This window comes from Notolabrus celidotus, chromosome 12 (genome assembly GCF_009762535.1).
Source record: "Notolabrus celidotus isolate fNotCel1 chromosome 12, fNotCel1.pri, whole genome shotgun sequence".
NCBI classification, from domain to species: domain Eukaryota; kingdom Metazoa; phylum Chordata; class Actinopteri; order Labriformes; family Labridae; genus Notolabrus; species Notolabrus celidotus.
Genome location: NC_048283.1, coordinates 30,383,874 through 30,411,444, shown reverse-complemented (window position 1 = coordinate 30,411,444; position 27,571 = coordinate 30,383,874). Strand labels below are relative to the sequence as shown.

At 39.7% G+C, this 27,571-nt stretch overlaps 1 protein-coding gene across 3 annotated transcripts; it reads left to right on the top strand.

Moving 5' to 3' along the window:
• mroh1 (maestro heat-like repeat family member 1) lies at positions 1 to 27,571 on the top strand. Of its 3 annotated transcripts, none has more exons than XM_034697889.1 (45): positions 1 to 183; positions 2,710 to 2,819; positions 2,939 to 3,084; positions 4,593 to 4,724; positions 4,826 to 4,988; positions 6,243 to 6,341; positions 6,500 to 6,651; positions 7,505 to 7,645; positions 7,885 to 7,977; positions 9,284 to 9,362; positions 10,171 to 10,281; positions 10,493 to 10,566; positions 10,726 to 10,848; positions 11,443 to 11,550; positions 11,717 to 11,861; positions 12,264 to 12,304; positions 12,605 to 12,746; positions 13,005 to 13,057; positions 13,642 to 13,749; positions 14,639 to 14,758; positions 14,888 to 15,010; positions 15,090 to 15,236; positions 16,449 to 16,475; positions 17,646 to 17,768; positions 17,870 to 17,949; positions 18,178 to 18,319; positions 18,550 to 18,645; positions 19,446 to 19,550; positions 19,767 to 19,902; positions 20,059 to 20,171; positions 20,407 to 20,559; positions 20,718 to 20,774; positions 21,003 to 21,100; positions 21,255 to 21,420; positions 21,788 to 21,957; positions 22,070 to 22,207; positions 22,317 to 22,431; positions 24,408 to 24,554; positions 24,669 to 24,735; positions 24,884 to 25,005; positions 25,094 to 25,243; positions 25,336 to 25,470; positions 25,782 to 25,884; positions 27,099 to 27,164; positions 27,251 to 27,571. In XM_034697889.1, the coding sequence occupies exons 2-45, from the start codon at positions 2,798 to 2,800 to the stop codon at positions 27,325 to 27,327; spliced, it is 4,908 nt and encodes a 1,635-aa protein (XP_034553780.1). In that variant the 5' UTR covers positions 1 to 183; positions 2,710 to 2,797; the 3' UTR covers positions 27,328 to 27,571. The 3 variants fall into 3 exon arrangements, with proteins under 3 accessions (XP_034553780.1, XP_034553779.1, XP_034553781.1); XM_034697888.1 differs by having other exon boundaries at positions 10,171 to 10,284; XM_034697890.1 differs by lacking the exon at positions 16,449 to 16,475 and having other exon boundaries at positions 23 to 183; positions 10,171 to 10,284.

The following is a 27,571-nucleotide window of genomic DNA, read 5'->3' as shown; positions in this document are numbered from 1 at the left end:
CTGAGGCCACGCCCCCTGCCTGATACGTTCCTGCTGACTACAAGCACATGACCAGGCGTGTTTACACCGTTTACACCTGCAGTGACTGAGAGACACACAACATACAGACACCGAGAGAAGAAGAGGAAGAAGAAGAAGAAGGAGAAAGGGTTGTCTTTGGAGGTTATTATTCGCAGTGAATTGGTAAGTTAGCTTCATTTGCACTGCTCGTGTTTTGCTTCAGCTCCCTCAGTGACGTGCTGCTGCCTCTTCCGTAGCTTAGCATGCTAACGTGATTCAGTGTGTAGGTTAGCTCTCTGCTGAAGCATCAGCACAGAACCAGGTGAAAGGCAGACATTGAACAGTGACAGCAGCTGTGAAAAGTATCATGCTAACCATTTATGTAGATAAGATGTCATTGTGTTCAAAAAGCGTCATCATCTCTGGATGAATTAGCCTCTTAGTATGAATTAATAGCTTGATAACTGGCTTTACAGGTAGTGAAGGTTCAAAGAGAATTCATTTTACCTAAATATACTTGAATAGTTTCAGTTCTCACATGATGTCTCATTCTTTGCTTTTCTGAGGCTGTCACAGAGGACAGTGTGTGTGTAACTACATCTGTTCCCAGTCTGCTGTCATGTTTTAAAAAAAACAAAGACAAGGACAAATCTAAAACAGAGGTGTGTATCTGTTAGAGGGGTAAACGTTTGGAACAGTTGTGATGAGGAATTAAAAATGTGTAACTCCTTTTGTGTATTAAAAAAAAATGCTTAGAAAATAAACAGATAAATAAATACATGGATGAAGTATAAACTGTTAATTTAAATTAGATTTCACTAAGATTTCTGATCTGCTGCTTGTTGAGATTTAAATGTTTTGAGATTTTTTTTGTTTGTAAGTTTGTTTCTGAATGAAATGTTTTAAGATTGCTTTGTTATACAATAACATAACTACTTGCACAATGTTTTTTTTTTTTTTTTTTAGAAATATCTATTTATTAGGTTTTTTAACAAACAAAACATATACACTTGGCTCACATATATATATATATCATGGTTAGCATTCAAGTTAAGTTAATACAGGCGTCAGGCACAGGATTCACAATGTACATTGCAGAGGTACAAAGATAGAGGACAAGAGAATAAAGGAATAAATAGAATAATAAAAAAACAGTTGCACAATGTTGCCTATACGGTATAAGTTATGTAAAAGGGTAGGCAGGATAAGCCTTGGCTTCAGCCCTCACCTTTTTTAGTCAGCATGTGATTGACTAAAATATATTTGAATGTGTGCATGTTTATATGTATGTATGATGTATGTATGCATGTGTAACTATGTGTACGTATGCATGTTGATGTGTGTGTGTGTGTGTGTGTGTGTGTGTGTGTGTGTGTGTGTGTGTCTATGTCTATATTTTCTTGATGAATCCCTCAGTGATTGTTTAGTTTTTGCTTTTATTTACATGGCTCCTATGTTGTCGAGGGAAGTATTGGTTGTCTAATGTTTGCCTGATGCAGGTTGTAGGTGTCAGCCATGTGAATGAGAGATCTGAATATGTATCTTAGTCATGCATGTAAAGAAAGCTCAGAAGCTGTTACTTTAGGTGGATTTAACACTGATATAGTTATTATTCGTGATGTTGGCCTGATGAGGTTCACATTGTAAGAGAGAGGAAAAAATACTCAGTGTAAATAAGGCATGGTAAGTTTGTTTATAAAGCACCATACATAGGCAGATCAGTCCAAAGTGCACTACAAAAATATGACATCATGCAAAAGGAAGACATTAAATACAAGATGTATTAAGATTTAAGTTATGGTCCAATCAGAACAATGTATGCAGTGTATGCTTAAGCCTCCTTTCTTTTTTTATCAGATTAGATTGGATTAGATAACTTTATTGATCCCCTGTGGGGGAAATTCATATGCCACAAGGGTCTGTTCACAGAATCAACAAACAATAGGACAGTACAGTCACAAAAACACAACAAATAAATAAATAACACAGTCACACTATTTGAGGACTAATTAACAGCTATGGGTCAGATTCATGTCTACAAATGTTTATTAAAAAATCTGACTGCTGCAGGAACAAAGGACCTTCTAAGGCATTCTGTGGAGCACTGCGGGATCACCAGTCGCTCACTGAAGGAACATTGTGCAGGGGATTGCCTTCGAAGATCAGTTTTAAATTTAATCCTAGTTCTCTTCTCCAAGGTAACCTCAAGAGAGTCGGGGGTAATCCCAATTACAGAACCAGCCTTTCTGATCAGCTTATTCATTCTTTTTCTGTCATCAAGACAAATGCTGCCCCCCCCAGCAAAAGACAGCATAGAAGAGGACACTTGCCAAGATTCCCTGATTAAAAAAAAACATAAAGTAGGTTCCTGCTCATGTTGAATGATCGTAGTTTCCTCAGGAAGAAGAATCTTGCCTGATCCTTTTTAAATAAAACCTCTGTGTTCTTTTTCCAGTTTAATTTATTGTCAAGCACGACACTGAGATATTTATAAAACTGCACAATCTCAATCTGCTGACCCTTTATTATCACAGGAGAGACCTCTTCCTTCTTTCTTTTTATCAGTAGCTAGTTATAACTTAGCATAGTGGTTACAGTCCCCAGAGTTCTTAATTAACAAGAACATTTCAGTCTGTGAAGTTTGTATTGATGCTAGGAAATCTTAAACTCATATTCAATTCTATTCCCACTTCAATTTCTCTTCCTTAGCTCCAGGCAGCCTCTTCACATCTGTATCCCTGGAGTGAAGCTACATCCTCGGTCACAGGCTCCCGGAAGCCTGGCCTCTCTGTCCACCATGGACGAGACAGACATAGAACGTGAGCCCCTCTCTTTTCTCTCCTTCTCTCACTTTGTTGTTGTATCTGACTCTGTTCATTTACTGTGCCTGAATCCTTTCACTCAGATTGATCTCTGATCTGTGTTATGCTCCCTGTAGAGGTGACCCTGGCTCTGCTGGATGCAGCCACAGATAAAGACTCAGAAGTGCAGGAACAGGTCAGAAAGTCTATGCTGACCCTGGGAAAGCAGCAGCCCGACAGAGTGTTAGCCATGTGTCAGGACTACCTTCTGAAACACCCAAAGGTAAAGAATACACTCCTGTTATGTCAAACATGTCAGAGTTTCAGCTAAGGATTAGCTAAGAAAACAACCCAGCATAACTTGGCACTTATCATTTTTCCTACCACACACATTCTAATAGTCTTTGATATAAAAAAGCCAGATAAGCATTACCACATGAGCATGCTTATATTATGATTTAACTAAGCCTGCAGCGCTGCCACTGTTATTGGTATCATGTGTTAAATCTTGCTGAGGAACAAGTTACAGTTACATACAAGCCTGTGTGATCACACATGGAGAATGAAAGTTGCAGGGGAGTCCCTCATACCTCTGATTTCTGTTAAGGGGAAAATGTAGTCCTGTAAAACAGCTAACCATTAAACTACATTAAAGTAAGAACAAAGAAGTGAAACTCATATGATGGAAATGTCGGTGGTTTTATTCAAGATTTGTCTTGACTCCAGTAACCCGGCTAACAATAGTCTGCTGCTGCTAATCTGTTAAACCAGGTCACATTTGAAAGCCTTTCAGAGCCCTGAATATGTGGCTTTCAGTCTGTTACAGACAGCATGGAGTCAAGACTGCACTTTATAGGTTTCAAACCTGTGAAAATGTCAAATAAGTATTTGTACTCTACGTGCATTTCTGTCTCAGAGAGTCTAACGTTCAGCCTGAGGCAGATGAAATGACGCAGCAGGGAAAATTATCAATAAAAAGGATTTTGTTTTGATTAACTGATCACATGGTTGCCTCTAAAGTGATAAAATGTCAGTCAATGTCCTTAAATCTATATTGATACGCTCATGTTGATTTTTAAAAGTGATCAGTGACAATTGTGAGGATGTATTTTCTGTGTTAAACCTCAGAGACAATAAGATTTCTTACAGTGAACCTTATAAAGTTATTAAAACAGTTGATCAATAAATTAGTTGAATAATTGCCAGTTTTTCTGTCAGTAATCTCAGAGATTATTGAACTTAATCTGTTAGCCCTGGTAATGGATTCCTCATGATTTGCCAGAAACACAACTCACTGTATTTCCCCAGATTATTCCTGTTCCTTTCATAATCCATGATCTTCTTTTACCAAAAAACACAACACATATCTCTAATGATATAAAATAATGAATGCCAACCCAGCAAAGCATTGCAGATTGTATTTTCCCAATTGATCAACTTCATCAACAAAACAATAAACTAGCAGCTTGGTATTAATTGTAACTTTTTGTCTGCTCTTTCGTGCTGGGAACCAGCTTCTGTCTGTATGATGTTGCAACATCTTATAATGCTTTGTCATGCTTTGGCTTATTACTATCAGACAACGGCATCTTTACACTGAGGAAACAGAAGTGACACAGGACAAATAACACCCTTTATTTTATGATGTTGAAGTTATCATGTGTTACGTTGTCTTTGTGAAGGCTAGTTCTGAACATTTCGCTTGCATTTGATGCTGTTTCATGCAGATAAACAAATGCTGTGCTATTAATAGATTTTCTCCTCCTCCTCCTCCTCTCTTTTTCTCTGTAGTTGGCAGTGAGCCACCGAGTTGTGATTCTTCAGACCATCGAGCTGATCGTGGGCTGCAGGATTGATGAGATCAGTTCCCCGAGGATAAAGAGCATCATCTCTCTGGCTTCAGACGAGATGACGCGGTCAAAGGTAAACATGTGAGACGTCAATTAATCTCTCTTTGCTCCCAGCAGTGGAGAGATGATAATCTACATATTTGACTGTTTTCTCTGTCTCTCTGGTTCAATCAGGAGGTCATCCCTGATTGGCAGCAGGCAGCCAGTAATATCTTGGTTGCTGTGGGCAACAAACACATCAATGACATCATGGAGGAGATCCTCAGCAAGTTTCAGCCTGGGCTCATACCGCACTTCTTTGTGGTCCAGACACTTGCCAACCTTTCTGACTCCAATGGTAACAGAATGAGCACAAAGGAACTACACATTAACACACACACACACACACACACACACACACACACAAACACACACACACACACACACACACACACACACACACACACACACACACACACACCAGGAAGTCATAACTTTTGTTCACAAATCCGGTTTTCAGAGACTGCTGAGAAAGTCTCGTACCCGTTAAACTCGTCCAAAAACAGCATTTTCAGGTCAAAGGTCCAAACACCAGCAGAGTAGGTTTGTTTTGTAGAAGCCTTTCTTTGTTTGGAAATTATGAAACACTTCTAGTCTAACAATTAAAGTTTGCATTCATTAGGAGCTTTAGCACTGAAACCTGTTATAGTTAGAAATATCCCGAGCCTTTGAACTGACTAAAAACATTCATAATCCATCAGAGCCAGGTATGTAAAGCCTGGTTTACTTTCAGTCCTTTGACCTGACGCCAATGTTGTCCGGCCCCTCGTGTATAAATCAATCAATGATTAGGATGGAATGAACTGCAGAGGATAAGACAAACAAATATCAGTGAGCGCTGACATCACTGATTAATGATATCTACACTGACAGTATTGAAGAGACAGAGGTAGTTAGTTTAAAACATGTTACCTATCATTTTCAAGTACTACTGATTTAAATACTTTCAAATTTAAACTGGAGCTCATCTCAACATTGAGTCAAGTTAAAAGTTCAGAAATGAGAGAGTCACTTTTCTCGTTCTTATGAGGTTCTACTTTTCTCTAAATGTGTTCTTGTATCTTTATGACATTAGTAAAGTGACCCCATATTAGCAGATGCTCAATAATGAATCAGATTTAATGACTCTGATCTGGTTCAGGGGCTCATAAATCCATAGCAGCGCCCTGGTCTTTATGTCTTGCCACCTTCTGAATAGCTTTTCCTTGTGTCCACAAAACCTTTGTGTTATCTAGCATATCATCTGTAGAAGAAGTATAAATGTAAGCTAGCTGTAAATCATAGACAGGCATAGGGTTACATTGATATTTTATTTGTTTTGATCCATGATGTAATTGTAACAGGTGTTTTGCTGCAGTACTTAATGTGTTGCAATGTCTGTAGATTGATTTCACTTTAAAGTAAATCTTGACATTTCCTATTATGTTAGTTGAACCCTCTTTAAATGCTGATATGATTAGGAAAGGATTACAGTGTTGCTGTTCCTGCCTCTCAGATGCTGTGTTAAGTTATAGCATGCCCTTCATCCTGTATTCTTCTCTTCATCCTTTAGTTTACGGTATGGTCCCTTTTCTGAATGCTATCCTGGGCACCATGTTGCCCATGCTGGGCATGGCCAAACAGGACAACATGAAGTGGGTCTTCTCTTCTGGTAAGCACTACCAATCTGTTTTTTACACAAATCGACTTCTTCCATGTTTGTCACCTCTAAAGCTTTCAAAATATCCACTTCTTCTTCTACACTTCTTTTGTAATCACATTTCTTCTCTCCTTGTGTTCATTTCTCTTGTTTTGTGTGTCTCCCTCCAGCTCTGTGTCACTTCAGTGACAGTATCTTAGAGTACCTCGCAAACCTGGACAAGGCTCCAGACCCTACAGTCAGAAAAGACACGTTCTCCAGTGAAATATATGCTGCTTACGAAATCCTCTTCAGTACTTGGTTACAAAGCAGAGAGTCTAAGGTAAGGATTCAACAACAGGCTTGAAGGCTCACAAAGAGGCACTTTGCACTTAGTTTGGTTCAGGCAACACCAAGAGAGGGTGACAATGTGGGGAAGCTGAGCAGTCCCAACTGCCTACTTTGAAAAAAAGTGCTGCCACACTAAATTCAACAATTTTTCAAGACTAAAAAGGTTTATCTGATTAGACTATCCAGGCCATGAGAACTACCAGAGAGCTCTAGCTGCCTGATCACACACTCTGTACATTATACAGACACTGATTCCTGCAACACAAGCAAAATGAGAAAATGTTTCTTTGAAAATGATGAAGCCAATGAAAATGCACTGCTGGAAAATGTCTTTGATTTTAAAGTCACTGCAGTCACTAAAACATATGGGATAGTATTACAGTTACAATACAGGTTTTAACTCAGCCACTTTAACCAAGTCCAACAATGTAACCAGTGTGTCCTCACGCAGTATGGCAGACCTCAGGAAACCTATTAGAGATAAATATAGATGACCATTCATTCAGTCAAGAAAGATCACTGAATACACAAAGAGTTAAACATAAAGTTAATCTCTACAAAACAAATAATCTCAGGAGGATGTTAATGTTGTACTAGATGTTGTTGTTTTGTTGCTGGTGTCCATTCCTACACCTAAAGTTGTAAGTAAAGTATGAAACCTGCAGAAACATAGTCACCAGTAGGAGTTTATGTCTTTCAACAAAGATTGGAATTACCCTTTGAGATATAAAGTTTCCTTTATGGCCTGTTCTCCTTTTTATGTTATCTTTAATCTAATCAGCCAACAGTATTTCAGCTAATATCTGTAATGTCTGTCACCTGACGGTTCCGTCTCTCTGTTTCAGTTGAGGCTAACAGTAGCTGAGGCGGTCGGCTCCATGTGTCATCTGATGGCCAGTGACAAACTGGAGGAGCAGATTCCTAAGCTGATTCCTGCCATCGTGTCCCTGTACAAGAAAAACAATGAGCACTATGTCATAAGCAAGGTGGGTCTGTGGAGTCTGATGCATGAACGCAGTAAACTGAAGCTTCCATCTCTAACCTGCTTTATGTCGTTAAAAGGACTGAATGTCTTTTTTGGGTCAGTTCAGGAGTTCTTTAACTGCTCTAAGCTTACACTGAATGTGTGTGTGTGTGTGTGTGTGAAATGTGACTGAAACATCACACACTTTATATAGCTTCATCTGAAAGTCATTCTGTTTTCTCTCTTTCCTGCTTCACTCAGAGTCTGTGCCAGGTGCTTGATGCGTCTCTCAACATGGGCAGCAGGGTGCTGGAGACACAAATGGACAGTCTACTCTTTGCACTGCACCAACAGGTACACATCAAGCACGTTAACCCTAAGTAAACCAGGTGACTAATGCATGACTCACACCTACTCGTAAAGAGGTGGAACCTTTTACACGCTTTGGGAGATTGAACTCTTTGTATTTAATCCAGGGATACAAGATCCAAACTGGCTACTGTGAGCAGTCTTTAGCAGTTCTTAAATGTAGGAGGTCCAACATGTTGTGGATAGTGAGTAAATCTGCAAATCAGAGAAAGAATGTTTTTACTTTGTAGGTTATTCCTGGGTGACCTTATTTTACAGCATTTTGGGAAACAGTTAACGTGTGGTGGGGAAAGCTGATTAGATTGGAGTAACATTTATTGGCATGCTATGTGCTGTAGTTGTCAGATGCATTGTGGGAAATCTGCTCCAAACATCCTAATGAAGGACTTAAGGTTTTAGCAGGATGATTGTTCCCGTTTGTTTGTAGTTGTTTGTAGGTCACAACAGTGAGGAAAATAAATGTAACACACACCAATCACACAAAGCTTTAGATACTTAAAAACACTGCTGCTTTATAGTCGCTCTCCCTCCATGTATGTGGTTTAGACCCTGACAGTTTGTAGTTCCCCACAGTCTGTGCAGCACTTTCTATCACAAGACTCGACCGATGTCATACGTCTTGAATCCAGCTCATCCCTCTCCATGCTTCAATAACATTATGCATATTACTATCTTACTTCCTTTCTAAAGTGTCAAGTGGCTGTCAGAGAGTCATTGTAGTCATATGTTTTCATAATCTTGTGACTCAGCTGATGCTTGGCACGATGCCTAAATATTGCAACATTCAACCACAATGACTGCGCCCTTAATGTGTGTGTGTGATCTGGATTGTGTGATTACGACCAAAAGTATTTCACAATGTAGTAGTGTAACAGTTACAGTAACAGCTATCATTATAACATTGCACAAACCTTTTAACTGTGTGTGTACTCGCTAAGCTGAACAGGTAGATGTATGCAACTGACTTGACTTTGGGTTATGTGGTCTTTAAAAACATCTCAGTTCCTTCTTCAAGCTCCAGTAAGCTGGAAGCTGTTTTTTGTAAAATGTAAATGTGACTTTTCATGTGTGACTGGTTGCTGTGAAATCACACTTAAAAATGAAGATGGCTATGAGCTCGTGACTGTATATTATACTTTCTTCATTATGATTATGGCAAATGACAAAAGGCTTTTCTGTCGACTATTATTGTCGAGTATAAATAAAGTTATTCTCTTAATACAATTTGGCAGTGCGCCCCTCAGCTGTGTAGGTTGACCTGTGGCTGTAATGTTTCCTCTGTCTCCCCCAGGTGTCTGCCCCTGTTGACTACAGTAACCCTCCTACTGTCAAGAACCACAACGAGGTCCTGCGCTGCTTCAGCTTACTTGGTACTAAAGCTGTTTACTTGCTGCTTTTCTTTGATTTGAATGTTTCAAATCAAGCAACTTCATGAACCCCACCATGTGATTGCTTTGACTCTTGTTGTTTAAATAGTCAGTATAGTAATAGAGGAAGGTCTGTGGTGACCAAGTTAACCATCAGTCCTTCTATCTGTTTTAGTTCTGTGGAGTCACAAGGAGAGTAATAAGATCACCCATTAGTGTTCCAAACTCTGTGTTCACAACAAGATAATCATATTAACTCGAACCCTCGGCCTCCTTCCCTCCTCCTTTCTCCTGTCCTTCTTATCCTGCCCTCCATGTGTTGTGCTCTTGTTTTTTTTCGTTGTGTGTTTCTTGGAAACTTTGTCCATTTCACATTAAGGGGTGAATTCACTAAGAATGGATTTCAGCAGCTAATAGCTCCAAGACTTGTGCATTATTTGCCTCCGCTATCAGCTCTGTGCAGCTTGCTCAAGTTTTGCACCTGATAGTGACTGACATGAGCTCCCATCTCCACTCTGTGCTGTACAGAGCTGCGCTGTGTGCTCTCATCCTGCCAGCACTGAACTCAAACCATACTTAAGGAATTATTTAAATGTATGCAAACAGTACTGGCATAAAGAGACGATATATATTCTCAGCAGAGCAGTTTGTGGAGCATTGAACCCTTTGTGTATGCTCTGTGAATTTGACAATGTTGTTTTTGCTCGTTTGCACAGGTTTAGTGGGGGAAAAAGCGGCACAATCCTTTAGCGGATCAGGCCCTGACTTTTTTTCACTCACTCAATGTCCACTCTCCGTCCTCTCCCTCCAGCAAACGCCTTCCCCGACCGGCTGGTGATGTTCGTTCTACAGAAGTTGGAGAACAGTAATGAGCGCAGCAGGGTCGGCTCCCTTGCAGTCCTACGTCACCTCATCAACTCAAGTAGTGAGAAAATACCTACGCTTCCTAAACTTACACACACTTATTTGTAACTCCTCACTCACACACATGTGAAAGCTCTGGCACACGGAGGAGAGTTAAAGTGCTTGGTTTTTTAGTTTGCCCTGAATTATATTCTAGTTTTGATTTATATGTCAGATCAGTCATCGGTTACATTTTCTCATCTTGTGAATTGTGTGTCTGTGTGCTGCAGCTTCAACAATGGAGAGTAAGAAGCTGCTGATCCTGGCCAGCATCAGACAACCAATGGCCGACCAGAGCAACAAGGTGACACACTCATCAACACTGAAATAATCCCAAAGTGTCTATTAGGAATAATCTTAAGAACAAAACTTCACTCCTCATGATTCTTTCAACCTTTTGTTTAGTTTCTGATAAACATGACATTAACATGCCTCACACTGTGACTGTCTCTTTCTGCTGCAGGTGAAGAAGCGTGTGGTCCAGGTGATCAGTGCGATGGCTCATCATGGCTACCTGGAGTTAGACGGAGGGGAGCTGCTGGTTCGATTCATAGTTCAACACTGTGCCTTACACGACACGTATCAGGTATCACATCGGTTTGATTTCATCTTTAGAGAGTGACTTTATTATGACCACAAAAATCAGGAATAAAAGGTATTTCTTATGAGCATTTTTCTTTGCCAGTGAAAATGAACATTTAACTAATAACAGGGTTTAGATTTAGCTGTGCAGATTCAGATAAACTCCAGTCAAGTCAAGTCAAACTTTATTTATAGAGCACATTTAAAAAACAACTGCAGTTGGCCAAAGTGCTGTACAAGCTTAAAAACACAATCAATACAGTCAGCTGTCTTCAAGTTTGTCTGCAACAAGCAGAACTCATCACAAGCTGAAAACAGACAAACCACAACCAAATCAAATCACTGATTTGGAGAATTATGCTGCTAATTGCTAATGCACTTCAAAAAGTTTGAGTAAAAAGCAAATACAAACATAAACATACTCGAGGTCAACGGACAATATGGAATATACATGCTGTCTAATGAGTGATCGGTCCTGTAGTGTTTCTAAAAAGGTTGAAGGGCTGTCAAATCAAGTGTCTGGAGTTAGAGAAGGACATCTGAGGATATCGATAATAAATATGTAACTGTGTGTGTGATTTTGTCTTTGTGTCTCTAGCGAGGCCAGAGGCCCACAGATCCAGAGGAGGTGACTAATGAGGCTCTGAGGACAATGTGTGACAACACGCTTCATCTCCTGACCACTACTGTTGGACGACTAGCTGACGTATGTTAACTCTTCGTTCTCCCCTCTGCCTGATCTATTGGTGGTTCATTCATCTGTGTTTCACAGATATTTCATATTGTTAAGGTTAAACTTTGTACCAAACAGTAAAATGTATGACTGATTTTGTTTTGTTTTAAAATGGATGTGTGTGTTTTGTTGTTTACAGGTACTGTGGCCAAAGCTGCTGTACTACCTGACCCCTGGACAGTATAGCAACGCCACCACCGCTCTGTGTAAGAGTCTGATAGTTCTGGGCACCAAGAAGAAAAACAACCAGGAGCCCAGCTTTAACATCGACTTCACACAAGAAGGTAAGTGAAATATTTACAGAGCAGGTGCTTATTCAGCTGTTTGGTCCGCAGTACAAACCTGACTCTACAAAACAAGTTTGGATGCTTTTTAAAACAGGGTGTGAGAAATTGCTCATCTTTTGGGTTGTATGTTGTGAACATTTGGCAAAGACAAGCTGTTTGTGTTTGGACCTTTGAACATTCTTGATTTTAAAGTCATACTGACTCATTCAGAATTTGATGGCAGCAGTTTTATTTGTGTTTTACAAATCCAAACTTTTTTTTTAAACGATGCTAAACATATTTGTTTTACCAAAGTAAGAGACTTAATATCGAAAACTGTATAATGCCTCTTGAACGTTGAAATATTTCCATCTAATGTTTATTATCCCATGTTTAATTTGCTTTCTCTGTTTCCTCCAGTGAATCTACCTTCTCCTCAAACACTAATGATCAGACTGCTGGTGAGTAAATCTTGATGAGACATTTTTACACTGATAGTCAAAACCAAATGAAGGCCACTGTCGTAAAGCTTCTTGTGTCTAGAGTGTATAACAAAGGATAACTGAGAAACCAGTCTAATAACTGTCTGCAGTAGAAGATTGAAATGACACACTGTGACATTCTTCCTGTGAATGATATTCAATCTGAAGTGGAGATCAAAAGAGCTTTTCATGAATTCAGCCTCACTGTATAACATTTAGCTTGTGTTTAACATTCCTGATGACTGGTATCTGTTTGAGCCTATGATTGTGATGTTTCAGGTGAATGGAGCGTTTCCGTTTCACGGCAGAGGACACGGCGCTCCGTCCCTCTCTCTCCTTCAAATCCTCAGTGTCAACATTCATCCCAACGCAGAGATACTCTGGGAGAAAGAGATCCCTCCACTGCTCTCAGTCCTAGAGGGTATGGAAATAGGTCGACATTGTTACTACCAAGTCCAGTTGCCTTTTCAGATCAAGCTTTGATTTACCATGACCTGTATGACTGAGAACACTCACAGACATGTTGATGTTATCTTTCTGAGCTATATTTATTGTAATCTGTAGAGGTAGTCTAGCTGTAGTCTTCAGTCTGTATATGTCTGTGTCTTTCCTTTCATCTGACATGTTCAGTAGTTCTCTCGTCTGTAGCAGTGCAGTCTGACTGTGTGGTTCTTTTCAGAGTCGACCTCAGAGAGCCTGGATAAGCAGCACTGGGATGAAAAGTTACTAAAGGTACGCTTGTCTTCTATAAGATAATATTATTTAATGAATGTAAACAATAGATGAAGCAGTCACTTTTTATCCTTATTCTCTGTTATTTTGAAGGTATTGTATGTGATCATTAGCAGAAGGCTAAATAAATCTCACATCATTTTATGCTCTTGTTTTTATATTTGTAGCACTTTGAAATCTGTGTGTTGCAAAGACAATAATAATAATAATAATACATTTTATTTAGAAGCGCCTTTCAAAGCACTCAAGGTCGCTTTACAGACAGATAAAAACACAGTAAATAAAAGAACACGATAAGATAAATAAAAACAACAAGCAAAGTAACATTAAGTTAAAAATTAAGCAGTGGAAATTAAGTTGGGAATGCAGTTTGAAACAGATGGGTATTATTATCACAGTATATAAGTTTAAACTATAGAGTCAATAAAGTATATGTTATCTTGTCTTAAACTGTGAAGATGTTTTTTTCTATACAAAGATATGAAGCTGTCTGCTTAGTTTTTCCCCCACTGCTGATACTTGAATGTCAGATGCTAACTTGATGTGTTGAAATGTGTTTGTAATTGTGATAACATTGTTTTCAGCTCTTATCTAAAACTCTGGATAATATCAATGATGACAAATGGGTTTGTCAGCTGGCAGCCGAGGCAACAAGATATCTCCCCACCTATAACAGTGCTCTAGAGGAAAAGGTAAACCTTTTTCATTCTACAATCAGAGTGAGCTTACCTCATCTATTACTTCTCTACAGTCACCAGTGTCATGACAGTGAAAGAAACAGGTTTCAGGCAAGCCCAGTTCAGAGCTCCATGTGAGTCATAATTAGGCTCACTAAGCTGGCTGTGTCAAACAGTGGTACTCTTTCCGCAGAGTTCATGACCTCCTCCAAACACCAACACTTCCTCAAAACCAGCTACAGAGTGTGTACACAGAGAGGTGAAGAGTTAAACCCACCAAAGTCAACAGTGACGAGACTTTGACTTTGTCTCACAACAGAATTATTTTAAGGAGCTAGTATAACATATGGAGCATAAAAATATAAAACATATCCATATGTACATACACATGCATAAGAACACATGAGAAATGTTTGAAAACTTCCAGTAAAGCTAAGCAGCTTTGAAATGTCTAAATTGTATATCTGCTACATCCTGACTCTGGGATGTGGACCAGAGATCTTCAGATAAATTGAAGAAAATTTCCCACAAACCACCACATCGATTTAAGAAGGAAAATTTTTAGATTAATCAGAGATCAGTAGGTTTTTAGCCTGAATGAAACCTTTTCTACTTGATTGTTCCACTTATATTTTAAAGACAATGTCATCAAAAAATGTGTTTCTTCAACAAAAAGTTTGATTAAAAAACAGTAAAGGTAGAGTCAGAGCACATTCTGCTGGACGAGCAATCAACACTGCAACGCCTCGAAGAATTGTTTCTGCATTGTTGGCACATAGAGGAAAACTTACAAAGTTATCTGTGAATGGATGATAGCGTTTTATATATCAGTTTGGCCCTTAAAAACTGTACTTGACCACTAAATTTATGACACTAATATCCTTTAACTTTTGTCACTCTGTAGAGTTTCCTGTATCGATGTATAGGAGTGACTCTCCAGCAGTGTTTCAACAAAGAGCTGGTGAAAAAGCAGCTGCAGGAGATCCTCCTCACAGCTCGACACAGCGATGCCATCGAACGAGAGGTGCCTGAAACACTGATGTCTTACAGAGATTCTGTCATTTTGAAAAATGAAGATAACTTATCAGAATGTTTGTATCGTGTTTGTGGCTTATGGTCTAACTTTTATATTATTGTCGTGTTTATCTTTCAGGGAGTTGCGATGGGCGTCGGTTTGTGTGCAAACAGCCACTTGGAGGGAACTCTGGCCAAGCTGGAGGAGTTTGGAAAGTCAGACGCCTTCAAGAAATCACCAAGCATCTTCAACCTGCTAAAAGTATGAGGAGGTTTGTTTGTTTGTTTTCTTATCAGTGAAAACTCCAGTTCTACACCTCTCATTTCTCTCTTTTCCTCAGGAGCGTAATGACGTGGAAATCGAGAAAGTGAAAAGCACTTTAATCTTGTGTTACGGACAAGTGGCTCTGAACGCACCTCCTGAGAAAATACTGAACCGCATTGATCAAGACATCCTTCGCTCCATCAGTAAACACTTCAATACTAAGGTAATGTAAATACTTGAGAGGGTTATCAGGCCAATAGGAGCAGGCTCTCCTGTCTGTTATCAAAACACTGCAGTAGTTTGTATATTCAAACTGGGTCTCTATGGTTGACGTCTGCTCAGTGGCCTCTTCTACACTTTTTTGCTCCAGCTTTAGTTACCCAATTTTACAATGAAACAGATTCACTGAAGTGTAAAGCCAGTATGTGTGTAACAAGACAACACCTGGGCACCCTGTGAAGTTTGTCTTTCCTGATGGAGTTAGCAGAGTATTAATCATTGAGTGTCGTGTACCAGTAAAATGACTAGTCCAAGGAGCACTCCCACACATTTGTATTTTCCAAACCTGAAAAGCTCCTTAGCTCAGTTGTGAGGTATTCTGGTAATCAGCAAAGAAAGGACAGCATGCAGTTAGAAAGAGAGGTGCCAGTAGGTCATTATTTATTCAAATGAGAGAGTGTGAAAGAGAGTGGTTGGTTTCTTTTGTATAAACTGGATTTTAGACTTTGAGCTGAGGATAAACTTCTCAGAAGCACGTCTGCTCTTGACCCAAATCCTCTCTGCTGCACCTTCATGGACCTTATTTGATCAACAAGACTAAATACTTGAAGCAATTGTGTAATAATGCCTAAAACATGAACAAACTGTTGTAACTCAACAGTCATCAATTTTAGATCTGTTTAAATCTGAATCAAAAGAGACCTTGATTTAAGTCCGCAAGGCCCGTAAGTCGGTCTGTGTTAATGTATAACAGTTGTGTAGGTGGGAGTTAGATCATCTGATTTCCAATGCTGCTTTACACTGTGTGAAAAAATGCCTGCAGCCACTTTAAGACAGCTGGACAGATGAATTGATGAATCAGCATGTTACATAAAACCCTCCATACATCAGTTCTGGCCAGGGATGTAAATTTCAAGCCTGTTAAAGAGGGAGATTTGGGATAAACAGGGCTGAACTGAAGTTGTTGAAATGACAGTGACTTAAAAATGTCCAGACATCAGTGCGACTTCCTGAAGAAGCCGGTTCTTTGTTGTTGTGGTTTTATTTTGCACTCCAATCAAGCTCTGTAGTACATGATCCAAACAGACCTACCACACTGTGTTTGTTGTTGCTCTCGCACAGTTCAACTTGAGCTGATCCACTTTAATCCTACAGGTAGGAGGGCTGTTTGTATTTGTTCCTTCACTCCTGACTTTATCACCTTTATTTTATACAGGTTCTTGGGATCAAAGTAGAGACAAAGGTATCGTCACAGGAATACTACGCCCCTTGATCTTGCTCTCTGCCTTTAACCTTTATTTTCCCTCTGATCTGCACACTCGGGTGTGGTGTCTTAACTGAGTATTTACAGAGTCTTCAAATCAAGAAGATACAGCTTGATGCACTAGAAAGACTAATTTTTCTTTGAGCTTTTTGTTGTATCTGAAGTTATATTTCACAAAGAAGAGCAATATATTTTCACATTCAGGACTGATCCACATGTATTGACTGTATTTTACATCTCCAACGTGGACAGTTGACAAGACCAACTCGGGTCACAATTGTTGCACAGAGTGGCTGAATTTATGAATGCAGTGTAACCAGCTAAAATGCTCTACCTCTGTGAAATGTAGCTCTCAGTGATACATCGCCCAAAGTCTTTGAGTGTCAAACAGTCGGAGGGCTCCGAGGGCGTGAAGGAGGCTGTGATCAGTTTGGATTGAATCAGTCATGATGGATCTCCATAGAGGAAAATTTTATCCAAATATGACATTTCATTAATGTCTTAAATCAAACCATCCAACTTGAAACCTTCTTATAGAGTGATTGTTTGATACTCTGAGAGAGATTTGCTGTGGATTTAAGCTCTAATGCGCTGATTTAAAAACAGTAATATGGTTACTTTATGGTGTTGTGCCTAAAGCACTTAGACTTCTGAAAGCAGAGGGTGACTTTGGGGCCAAAGCTGAATCCTTGAAAACATCATAAAAGTTTGGGGAATGATTTACCTTGTTAGCAACTTTATGCTTTAACAGAATTCTTGAAACATTACCATCGCCTCGCCTCTTAGAGCTGACCAATCAGTCTTCTCTAAACACTGAACTCTGATTTCAAACTTCTCTCTATCCATGGGCATAGAAGATCAATCTATGAGATCTGTACTGGATTGATTAACTTGCTTGTTTAAATGAATGATTTGATTAATTGCTGGATTGATTTGGACTGGTGTTGCTTCTGCTCAGTGTCTTTTAGAGCTGCATCTGCTGAAGGGGGCTACAGTTTCTTATTGTTTGCATTCCTAACAACTTATTCTTTTTAAATTCAAACAACTTCTCTTGATCTGAATATTTTCATTTTATTTTTACTGTATGTTTGCTTCGTCTTTTTGTGTCTGTGTATTTTGCCCATACGCGTCTGTCTTTCTCAATTTCAGGACCTGACCATGAAGCTGAGTTTGGTCCAGAGTGTGGGACTCATCGCCAGAGCGATCAGAGAGTGTGTGAAGAAACAAGGCTACGTCTTCACTCGCAAGCAGGAGCTCATTAATGTGATGCTGGTGAGTCAGTTTAGTCGTTGAAACAAGTTCATGTGTGAATTCCTGAAAACACATCAGTTGTTTTCTGATCTGTCATCTTCTCTTTTGCCCACTCTGTTTAGGATTTCATCAAAGCAGAGCCGGCTGATTCATTGAGGACTCCAGTACGTCATCTTGTGATGACTACATGTTCTAACCTGATGTATCCTTTAAATGAGCAAAACAACAGGATCCTCTTTCAGTCTTAGGTTCAGAACCACAGAATAATAACAATCAACTTTGAGGTTTTGAGTATTTTGATTTGGAGTCGTCACCTTAAGGGACAAACCAGATTACAGATATCTGAAGCTTGGATAAAACTAGAAACAGTTTTATTGCAATTGAGATTCTACAATTTCCAGAGTTGTATCTTTAACCGGTTGTGTCTCAGGCCTCTGGATCCTGCTATGAGTGAGAATGAAAGCTTTGAGTTGCTGAAGGTGTGCGTGAACAGTGTGATGTCTCTACCGCCTGAGAACAGCACTCCAGAGAAAACTAAAGAGGATGAGATACTGGACCCAAAGCAGAGGAAGGTGAAGTGAAGCAGACCGATGTGTGCACACAGTTACTGTATGATCAGTTGTTTGGCTGATAGAAAACGATTCCCTCCAGTAACTCTTATTATTCCACTGTGACATTCACTCTCATTTAGAGAGACACACACCTCTAAAACATTTGTACTGCTAACATAAATCATGAGTGACAACCTGACAGCATTTAAAAATGTTGCAAACAGTTAACATGTTCTACTAAATCTGCCCAGGATTTGTACAGAGACACGTTTACAGCACTACAGGAGCTGCTGAAGAGTGTCCTGGCCAAGGACCCCACACCTGATGGTCTGCAGAGTGTCTTCAAGGTAAACGTGGTGTTACAAAGTAATCTGATTTCCTCATCTTCATCTCAGTCTTAAAAACTGGATATGTATTACTGCAAAGATGGTGTTTGATGATGTTTGTTTTGCTAGCTTTGATCAAATCTTATCACTTTCTCTCTTGTGTCTTTAAACCCTTAACATACTTTTCAGTTGTGCAATTAAAAAGAAGTAATCTGTGAACTGGTGTTCACTACCAGTCAAAAGTTTGGACACACCTTCTCATTCAATGGTTTTTATTTATTTTAATTATTTTTAAAACATTGTAGATTAATACTGAAGACATCAAAACTATGAAATAATCTGGTTTTGCCATAATCTAGATTACAACAGTAGTCAAATAGGGCTATCCATTGTGTATTAACCCTACCTCTGAACAACACAACTGATGGTCTCAAACACATTAAGAAGGCAAGTCATTCTATAAATGAACTCTTGACAAGGCTCATGTTAATTAGAAACCATTCCAGGAGACCACTTCATGAAGCAGACTGAGAGAATAGCAAGAGTGTGCAAAGCTGTCATGAAGGAAAAAGGGGGCTACTTTACAGAATCTAAAATATAAAACATATTCTGCTTTGTTTAACACTTTGTTGTTCATTAAATAATTCGATGTCGTCAGTATTAATCTACAGTGTTTACAATAATTAAAATAAATACAAACCCTTGAATGAGAAGGTGTTTCCAAACTTTTGACTGGTAGTGTAGGTACATTAAAAAACGTAAATATTTTTATTATACTGCAGCTAAATGTTTTCTTACATGTGCGTTGTTGTCCTGTGCAGCACATTGAATCCTGGCTGAGCTCCACTCATGACCATGAGAGAGAAAGAGCTGTCACAGCCACCGCTCACATCCTGGCTAACTTCCTGGATAACCTGACTGTCAAGGTGCACACACACAGACAAACACAATCAAAATCTTACACACACTTTCACACATCTGCCTGTTTGTCTTGTGGGTTTAATTCATGACATTTTATGATTTTTTTTTAATGCATGTTTATCTTTAAAAGCCATTAAAGAATAATGAATCACTCTCAAACATTGTGTGTTACAGCAGTCTCATGCCTCTTCTCTCTTTTGACCCTGTGTGTCTTTGCTCAGAACATGGTCTCTTTTCACAACCTTGGAGCTCTGCTGGGTCGTCTGTCTCCTCGATGTTCTGACCCTCAACTTGCTGTACGCATGGCTGCTGTTGACTGTATTTACACGCTGCTTTACATACAGCTACGCTATGAAGGTACAGACAGAGTCCTTACATTTTACATTTGTGATTCTTTGTTTCATTGAAATCTCTTCATTTGAAATAGAAATAATACAGACATACAAGAGAATGTCTTTGATACCTACTTATTGGACTTTATTTGATTCATTTTCTAACTTCCTCTGTGGTCAGGTTTCTCCCTGGACTATAAGGATGAAGCTCTGGACAGTCTGCTGCCCCTGAAAGACCAACTAGAAAACCCAGACCACTCAATCCTTTACAAGACCTGCTCTGACCTCACAAAGGTACGCTTTGTGTCAACCAGCATGTCTGCTTTTTAGAAAACAATCTTTAAATTAACTTCAATTTAGATCAATGTTTGCTTTACTGTAGAACCTTTATTCAGCTCAGCTCTGTCATACCATGACATTATCATAATGGTTGTGCACCATCAGTAGACATTGATGTGACCTAAATAGCAAAACTTTGTGTCTCTCCTGTGTGTTTGTTTATGTGTGTGTGTTTGTTTGTGTGTGTCAGGTGATGAGTAAACGTCTCCCTCAGGAGCAGCTGCACACGTTGGTGTTCATGTTGTTTGACGGACTCATCGACAGTCAGGCAAACTGCTGCAGAGCTTCATCTGTCATCCTGAATACTCTTCTGAAGAACAGAGGAGGAGGACTGCAGGAGCAGGTCACACACACACACTCTTTAGATTTCCTCATCGCTCTTTGTTGCATCTGTTGAGCTCTATAATTATATAACTTTTCATTATTTGACACAATCATCAAACACAGAGCATGTCTGTTTCTTGATGTCTGTCCTGCTTGGTATATTTTTGTGTGTTTTAGGTTCCAGAGATGTTGGAGGTGTTACATTCACGTCTGCAGAGCATCACAGAGGAGCAGGTAAGAGCAGTGACAATATTAATTCAGTCGCTTTCAGATGTTGATTTATTTTTTGTTTTGAATAATCAAGGAACAGACTTTTGAGGGTTATTCTACAATAACTTTCAGCTCACTATGTCATTATGTTTTATCTCATTGTTTGTAACCACAACTTCATGACACTGTCTCCATCTTGTCTCAATCTGCTTAAATAGTTGTAATACAGTCATACTGTTTGATTGCTTTTAGGTGAGAGTGGCTGCAGGACAGACGGTTCTCATTCTGGCTTCTCAGCATCTCCAGACTGTCATCAATTCACTCATTAACCAACCACTGCCTTATGACAGGTATTTATCAAGGCCTTAACAACATAAACTAATCTATATCAATATGTAAATACAATAATCTTATTCTGAGATTATTAGTTTTTATTTTGTCATAGTTTTATCATAATTATTCTTTTTTTAATTGACAAAAACACATTTCTGTCTTCCCATCCAGCTGGATCAGTGAGATGTGGATGGCCTTGGGAGCAGACCCCATCGTAGCCAATCAGATTATGGAGATGGTGATGGAGAAGCTCGTCATCCTGGCGCCTTACGTGGACAAGAAAGAATCGATGATGAGAGGAGGGATGACAAAGATGGCCACCAATCAGCCACTGGCTGTAAGTCACAAACACTTGAAAGACATGTCCGTGTTTACCGTGTGTCTCGTAATGATGGTCACACATGATTACATTTACTGAAGGAAATCACAGAGACTAAAACAATCACAGTTTTAAGAATAAAGGTTATAAGGTTTAAAGTTCTTCTGACCTACTGTTTGCCAAGTTACACAGTGTCTACATAACACACCAGCAGTTCTGGATTCTTTCAGGGGCAGCACTGGAAAAGGTCACTCACAGCTAAATACACAGTCACTGTTGTTTAACTCATACCTGTGAAGAAGATGGACATAGGTTTCCAAAAATATGCTTTTAGTGGTGGTTAACTATTCCTTAAAATGAGATGTCTGTGTGTTCTTTGTTGCAGATGACATGTGGGCTTAAAGAGCTATTATTAAACGGTCAGAGTCAGGAGCCGGCAGTCAGCATGTTTCCTCAGCTCTTCTCCTGCCTCACCGTCAGACTGGGAGCAAGCGTTGGGGTCTCCGCACCAAAGGACAACAACATTAAAAACGCTGCTCCAGTCCACGTCGCAGGGTGGGAATCTGTCTCTTTAAGGATTAATACAAGATGAGGTCACAGATTAGGTCTGTACACGTTGAACTTGACTGCGTGGGCTAACACATGTGAGTGTTGTTTTGTGTTTCAGGGTAGCGGCTGATGCGCTGCGCATCTTGTTAGCCCGGGCTCAGCTTGATGAGGTGATGAAAAAACTGGATGAGGATAACGCCTGGGAAGCAATGAAGGAACAAAATACACACATCACTGGAGTCACACTACTGGCCAGGTGTGTATACTTACAGCGAGCCGTGAGAGTTCAGTGTATTTATTGTGCTCTTCATAATTAAACCATTCAGTGAGTATTGTTCATGCTGATATGTTTTTCTGCTCCACAGGGCAATGGCGAAGCATGCAGGTCCCAGGCTGCCCGCCATTGTGGAGTGTCTGTGTCCCTCCCTGAACAACATCTACGAGTGCCAGAGAGTCACTGTCACAGCGTTCTTCTCAGAGGTAATACTCTGTGAAACCCTGCACCATGAAATCTGTGACGTTTTTAGGTTGTCTCTCTTCTTTTTCATGCCCCAGAACCCTGTGGAAGCAAATATGTAGCAAAATGAAAATTAAAAGCTCATTTGAAAACTAAATTGCATTAACAGAAATGCTTATCAATTTTCCAAATATGGGTGCATCATGTGACTCTAAATTAAGATTCAATAATCCCATTTGTGTTTTAATATTAATCTTCAACAATGTTGATAATGTCACTCAATTAAAACGAAAAAGAAAATGACATTTGCTTTTTAATTTTAATTTAATTTTAATTTTTTTTAAATGCTGCGCTAAATTATAATCAAAACTCAAATTAAAAAGAAAATTTGAAAATTAAAATGCATTCACAGAAATTCTGTATAACAATTGAAATGAAAACAGAAAGCCCATTGCTTTTTCATTTTCAATTCTGCCCCGCTAGATCTATAACTATATTCAAACCAACCTCGAAAATGAAATCACAATGTGCACTGCACAGAAAAGTGACATCAGACTTCACCTCGCAGTCCCACCGTTTCTACCACAGACATATATACAATGTCCTTTCCGGTTTCATTTCAATTGTGTTACAAAATGTGCAAGCTTGAACATGAAAGTTAAAATGAAAAAAGGATTGCTTTTACTTTTGAGTAAAAATTGCGTATTCATTCTGAAAATTAAAAAAGCATTTCTGTGAATGCATTTTAATTTTCAAATTTTCTTTTTAATGAGATTTTTGATAAGAATTTAGCGAGGCATTTACTTAGACAACAGAAGTGTCAAACGTATCAAACGCCGTCAGATTTCACATGATCGATAAGCTTAAAGGTGACATATCATGCAAAATCCACTTTTTAATGGTTCTCTACCTGAAATATGTGTCCCTGGCATGTCTACAAACCCCCCGAGAATGAAAAAAATCCATTCTGCCCCTGTTTTGTTTTCTCCACCTTTCTGTAAATGTGTGTGAAATGAGCCGTTTCAGACTTCCGTGTTTTTGTTACGTCACAACAATATCCGGTCTGTCACGGAGTCATAGCTCGGAGCTTGTTCAACCCATAGACTGTATAAAATAATACTGAATCCCCCCTCCGTTTTTCATTACCTGCACAAATGTGTGCTAACAAGGAGCTTAGGAGGGAGGCATGCTAGTTGTAGGCTGTCTTAATAAACACAAAGGTCGATTTTACTCCCCACGTCTGCAGATTTGAAGATCTAGTGGATGATTTTTATTTGTCATGGAAAAGTGCTAGCGCTAGTTAGCATAGCCACATAGCTACATGTTCGTAGCTGTAGCTGTAGCTGTAGCTGTATACCAAGACACACGTCTACATACTGACAAATAAAACAACAAGAAACACAAAATCTGTGACCAATGGTTCAGAAAGGTCCCGCTGCCTTTCTGGCAAAGGTCGGTTTTACTCCCCTCGTCTGCAGATTTGAAGATCTAGTGGATGATTTTTATTTATCATGGATAAGTGCTAGCGCTAGTTAGCATAGCCACATAGCTACATGTTTGTAGCTGTGTACCAAGACACACGTCTACATACTGATAAATAAAACAACAAGAAACACTAAATCTATGACCAATCATTCAGAAAGGTCCTGCTCCAGGCGCCTCTCCGTCAGGATCAGATTCAGAGGGTTGAAGAAATGCGATCTGTGAGCAGCCGTGTATATTCAGCCAACATGTAAACAGTAGATCAACGTGCTGGGCACATCCACTTCCTCAGGGGACGTGGTCAGAGAGAAAACAGAGTGTTCTGAGGAGGGCTGAAGAAGAGGGTTCTTCAGGCATGCCAAAATCTGATTTCAAAGTGTTTTTTGAGCATAAACTTTAAAGACATGTTTATGGGACCTCTTAGACCAATATATATTGATGAAAAAAGCGTGATATGTCACCTTTAAGATGGTGAACCTGACTGATAGGAGATGATGTTTTCCTTGTCTTTGTCTAGCTGTTGAACCATCACGTGGTGACGGAGCTGATGCTGATAGACGTTTTAATGAACAACATGATGGAGAGAATATCAGATCCCTGTTGCACTGTCCGTATGTTGGCCGTACGGGGGCTTGGGAATATAGCTGTGGGATCACCAGAAAAGGTACAACACTCACACCAATAAGTAAACATACACTGTGCTACAGATCAGATCAGCCTCAAATGATTAGCATTCATTTCTCCCTCTTTTAAATATCACTCATCCTTGTTCACCCAGGTGAATAAGTATGCCAAGGAGCTGCTGGCAGCCATGAGTTCAGGCATGGAGGAGAAAGATGATCCCGGTAAGTTGACAGCAAAGTCATTAAAAGAGTTACTGTTCTCTTTCTGATTTGATCTTCTGTCACCAGATCGATCTTGTTTGTGATCAAGATCATGGAGGATCTGTTGCTGTTTGTTGACATGTTTTGTTTCCCTCCTCTCTTCCTGCAGGTAAGCTGATCACGCTTGAAGCCATGTCAGGTCTCTCTAATGTCCTCCGCCATCTGGACAAGAAGAACGTCCACTTACTGGTGGTTTATATCTTCATGAAGATCAAACCGTTCCTGGAATGTGTAAGTGTCCTTTACGATGTTCAAAGAGTAGACCTTGTTTCCCACACTTACAGACACAAGTATCACTAATACAACCGTCTGTCTCCAGGAGAACGATGAGATCCGCTGTGCCTCCATCCACCTGATGGGGAATCTGTCCAAGTTTGGCTCAGGAGAGCCCGTGTTCAAAGACCAGATCCATAACGTTCTGGTCAGCCTGCTGTTACACCTGGTTGATCCAAACCCACAGGTGGTCAAGGTACAGCACAAACTCTGCTTGTAAAAGATGCTTTTTCTGATTTTACTCTAAATTAATTTCAAACAAACATGGATTGTGTGTTTTCTGTGCAGGCATGTAAGTATGCAATGCGCGCGTGTGCTCCTGTGGTGGGATCAGAGCAGATCACGGCCATGTTTCAGAACCACCTCCATGAAGACAAGAGCCTGCACTACGGAGAGTTCATCAATGACCTCACTAAGTACCTGGTGAGACACACACAGTCACACACAGTCACACAGTGTCACACATAAACAAGGCTGAATGAGGGGAATGTAGCATCTTCTTATTAACTAATTAACCCTATTATGATACTTCTTCTAAAGTTACACATTTTTCAAAATTCTTCAGAAGCAATGCTTTTAGAATCAGACAAAACATTCAAACTAGTGGCATATCTCCTGTTTTGACAATAAATCTACCTCACACTTTGTTTTTAAAGTCAGAATGAATGATACAGTCGAGATAAATAAGGAATACTTCTTGTTTGGTTTGATTTGTTTTGTCTTGTGTGTTACAGATTCAGGACTTTCCCGGCATGTTGAACTTTTATCACATCTCAGTCATCCAGTTCTTCAAGAGCAACTGGCATGAAGTCCGAGCAGGAGCAGCCATGTTTATAGGTGCGACTACTGCACGGTTTGCCCTGTGTCATAAAGCTGGGGTTGGTAGTCAGATTTAGATCCACTTTTTGTTATACTGGTTAAAATGATCTTTATGTCCCGATGGTAATCAATACATAATGTGTTCTTAAAAAAGAGGGGGAAAAAGCTGCTATCTACAGCCGGAGTAAACCTGGGAAAACACCAACCAATCCCTGCCATCAGGAGCCAAATTATGAAACCAATCAAATCCCGTTCTGCCCGCCTCCTGCAGAGCGTACATTTCATGTTTGTTTGTGTTTTTAACTTTCGCTATGAGAATGTTTTGGTGTTTTCTTACCGCTGAGTGAGACATGAGTTGACGTAGTGCAAAACACAAACGATGTGCTGAGGACCGGTTTTGAATCATTCACCATCATATGGTCGCGAATCAGCGGCGGTCGTGCATGTGAGCGGGGCGTCATTTTGGAGGAGACTCCATGGCCCAGTCTCAATGTCCACACTCACACACTCACTGACTTTGAGGTGCGTTTAAGTTAAGTCTGTGAGGACTTAGGGCTGTCCCACTGTCAAATCATCAAGTGTGTGAGGGATCTCTCCCAGACTTTTTGAGCCCTTTATGCCCCCTTTCCGTAAGTGGTCATTTTTGCAGACTTAGCGTAAGGGAATTACCCATAGTTCATAGCATTGTGACATTAAACATGGGATTCCCAGGGGAAGCCCGGGAGCTTGGAAGAGTAAACGAGCAACGTTACATGAAATTAAAAAAAAGTGTGACTGTAAAAAAAGAAGCATGAAAGTTGTAATAAAATTTACAGGCTGTAAGTATAAATGTAGAAAACAGCCTTAATCTTTTTATCTTCACAAATATGTGTATACAGTATAATTTATATAAAATAGTTATATAGCCTATTTATAAATTTTAAATTGTGTGGTTAAGCAGTCTGTATGGTAAGAGCCTGGATCACATGGCAGTCAGTCGTCCCTTGAAGCGCCTTGAATTTGCGGAAAGTAAAAATTGTGCAATTAAACTTTCTAACACCACTAAGGTGAGCTGGTGACATCATGCAGAAGATGCAAAGTGCTGTCCCATTCCCAGTTCTACAGTTTGTGCCCTTGGTTTTCCATGGCTACCAACCCTAGCTTTAAAGCAATGCCTTGAACTCTCTTGGGACATATTAAGCTGCAAAGAAGTGTGCTGTGATCTAATCAAGTGCGTGTCTGCTTGTCATCAGGGTTCCTGCTGGGGAACCTTCAAGAGGAGCATCTCTCCCACCTGAACATGGGGACCATCACTAAAGGTATCACCCTGCACATCCCTTGGCTCATGAACACTTTAAAGGTTTCCTGGTTGTCATTTAACATTGACTGTTTCTGCCTCCCTCAGGTTTGGTGATGCTACTCCAGGATCCTGATCCTGTAGTGAGATCCAAGGCTGCCGAGGCCATGGGTCATTTTCACTGACACACGGAAACTACATATACATCTCACTTTGTCCTCTCGTCACTGTCAGTAGATAACCACTACATGAAAAAACTGATTCTGCATATTATCACAACATTTAGAGCGATACAGTTTAACAGTTCTTCATTTTAAGACTTCAAACCAAAACCTCAACAAAAGAAGGAACCAATGTTGAGCAAGAAAGCCAAACTTATAGATTAACCAATGATATAAAATCACTCAAAATAAACACTATTATTACACA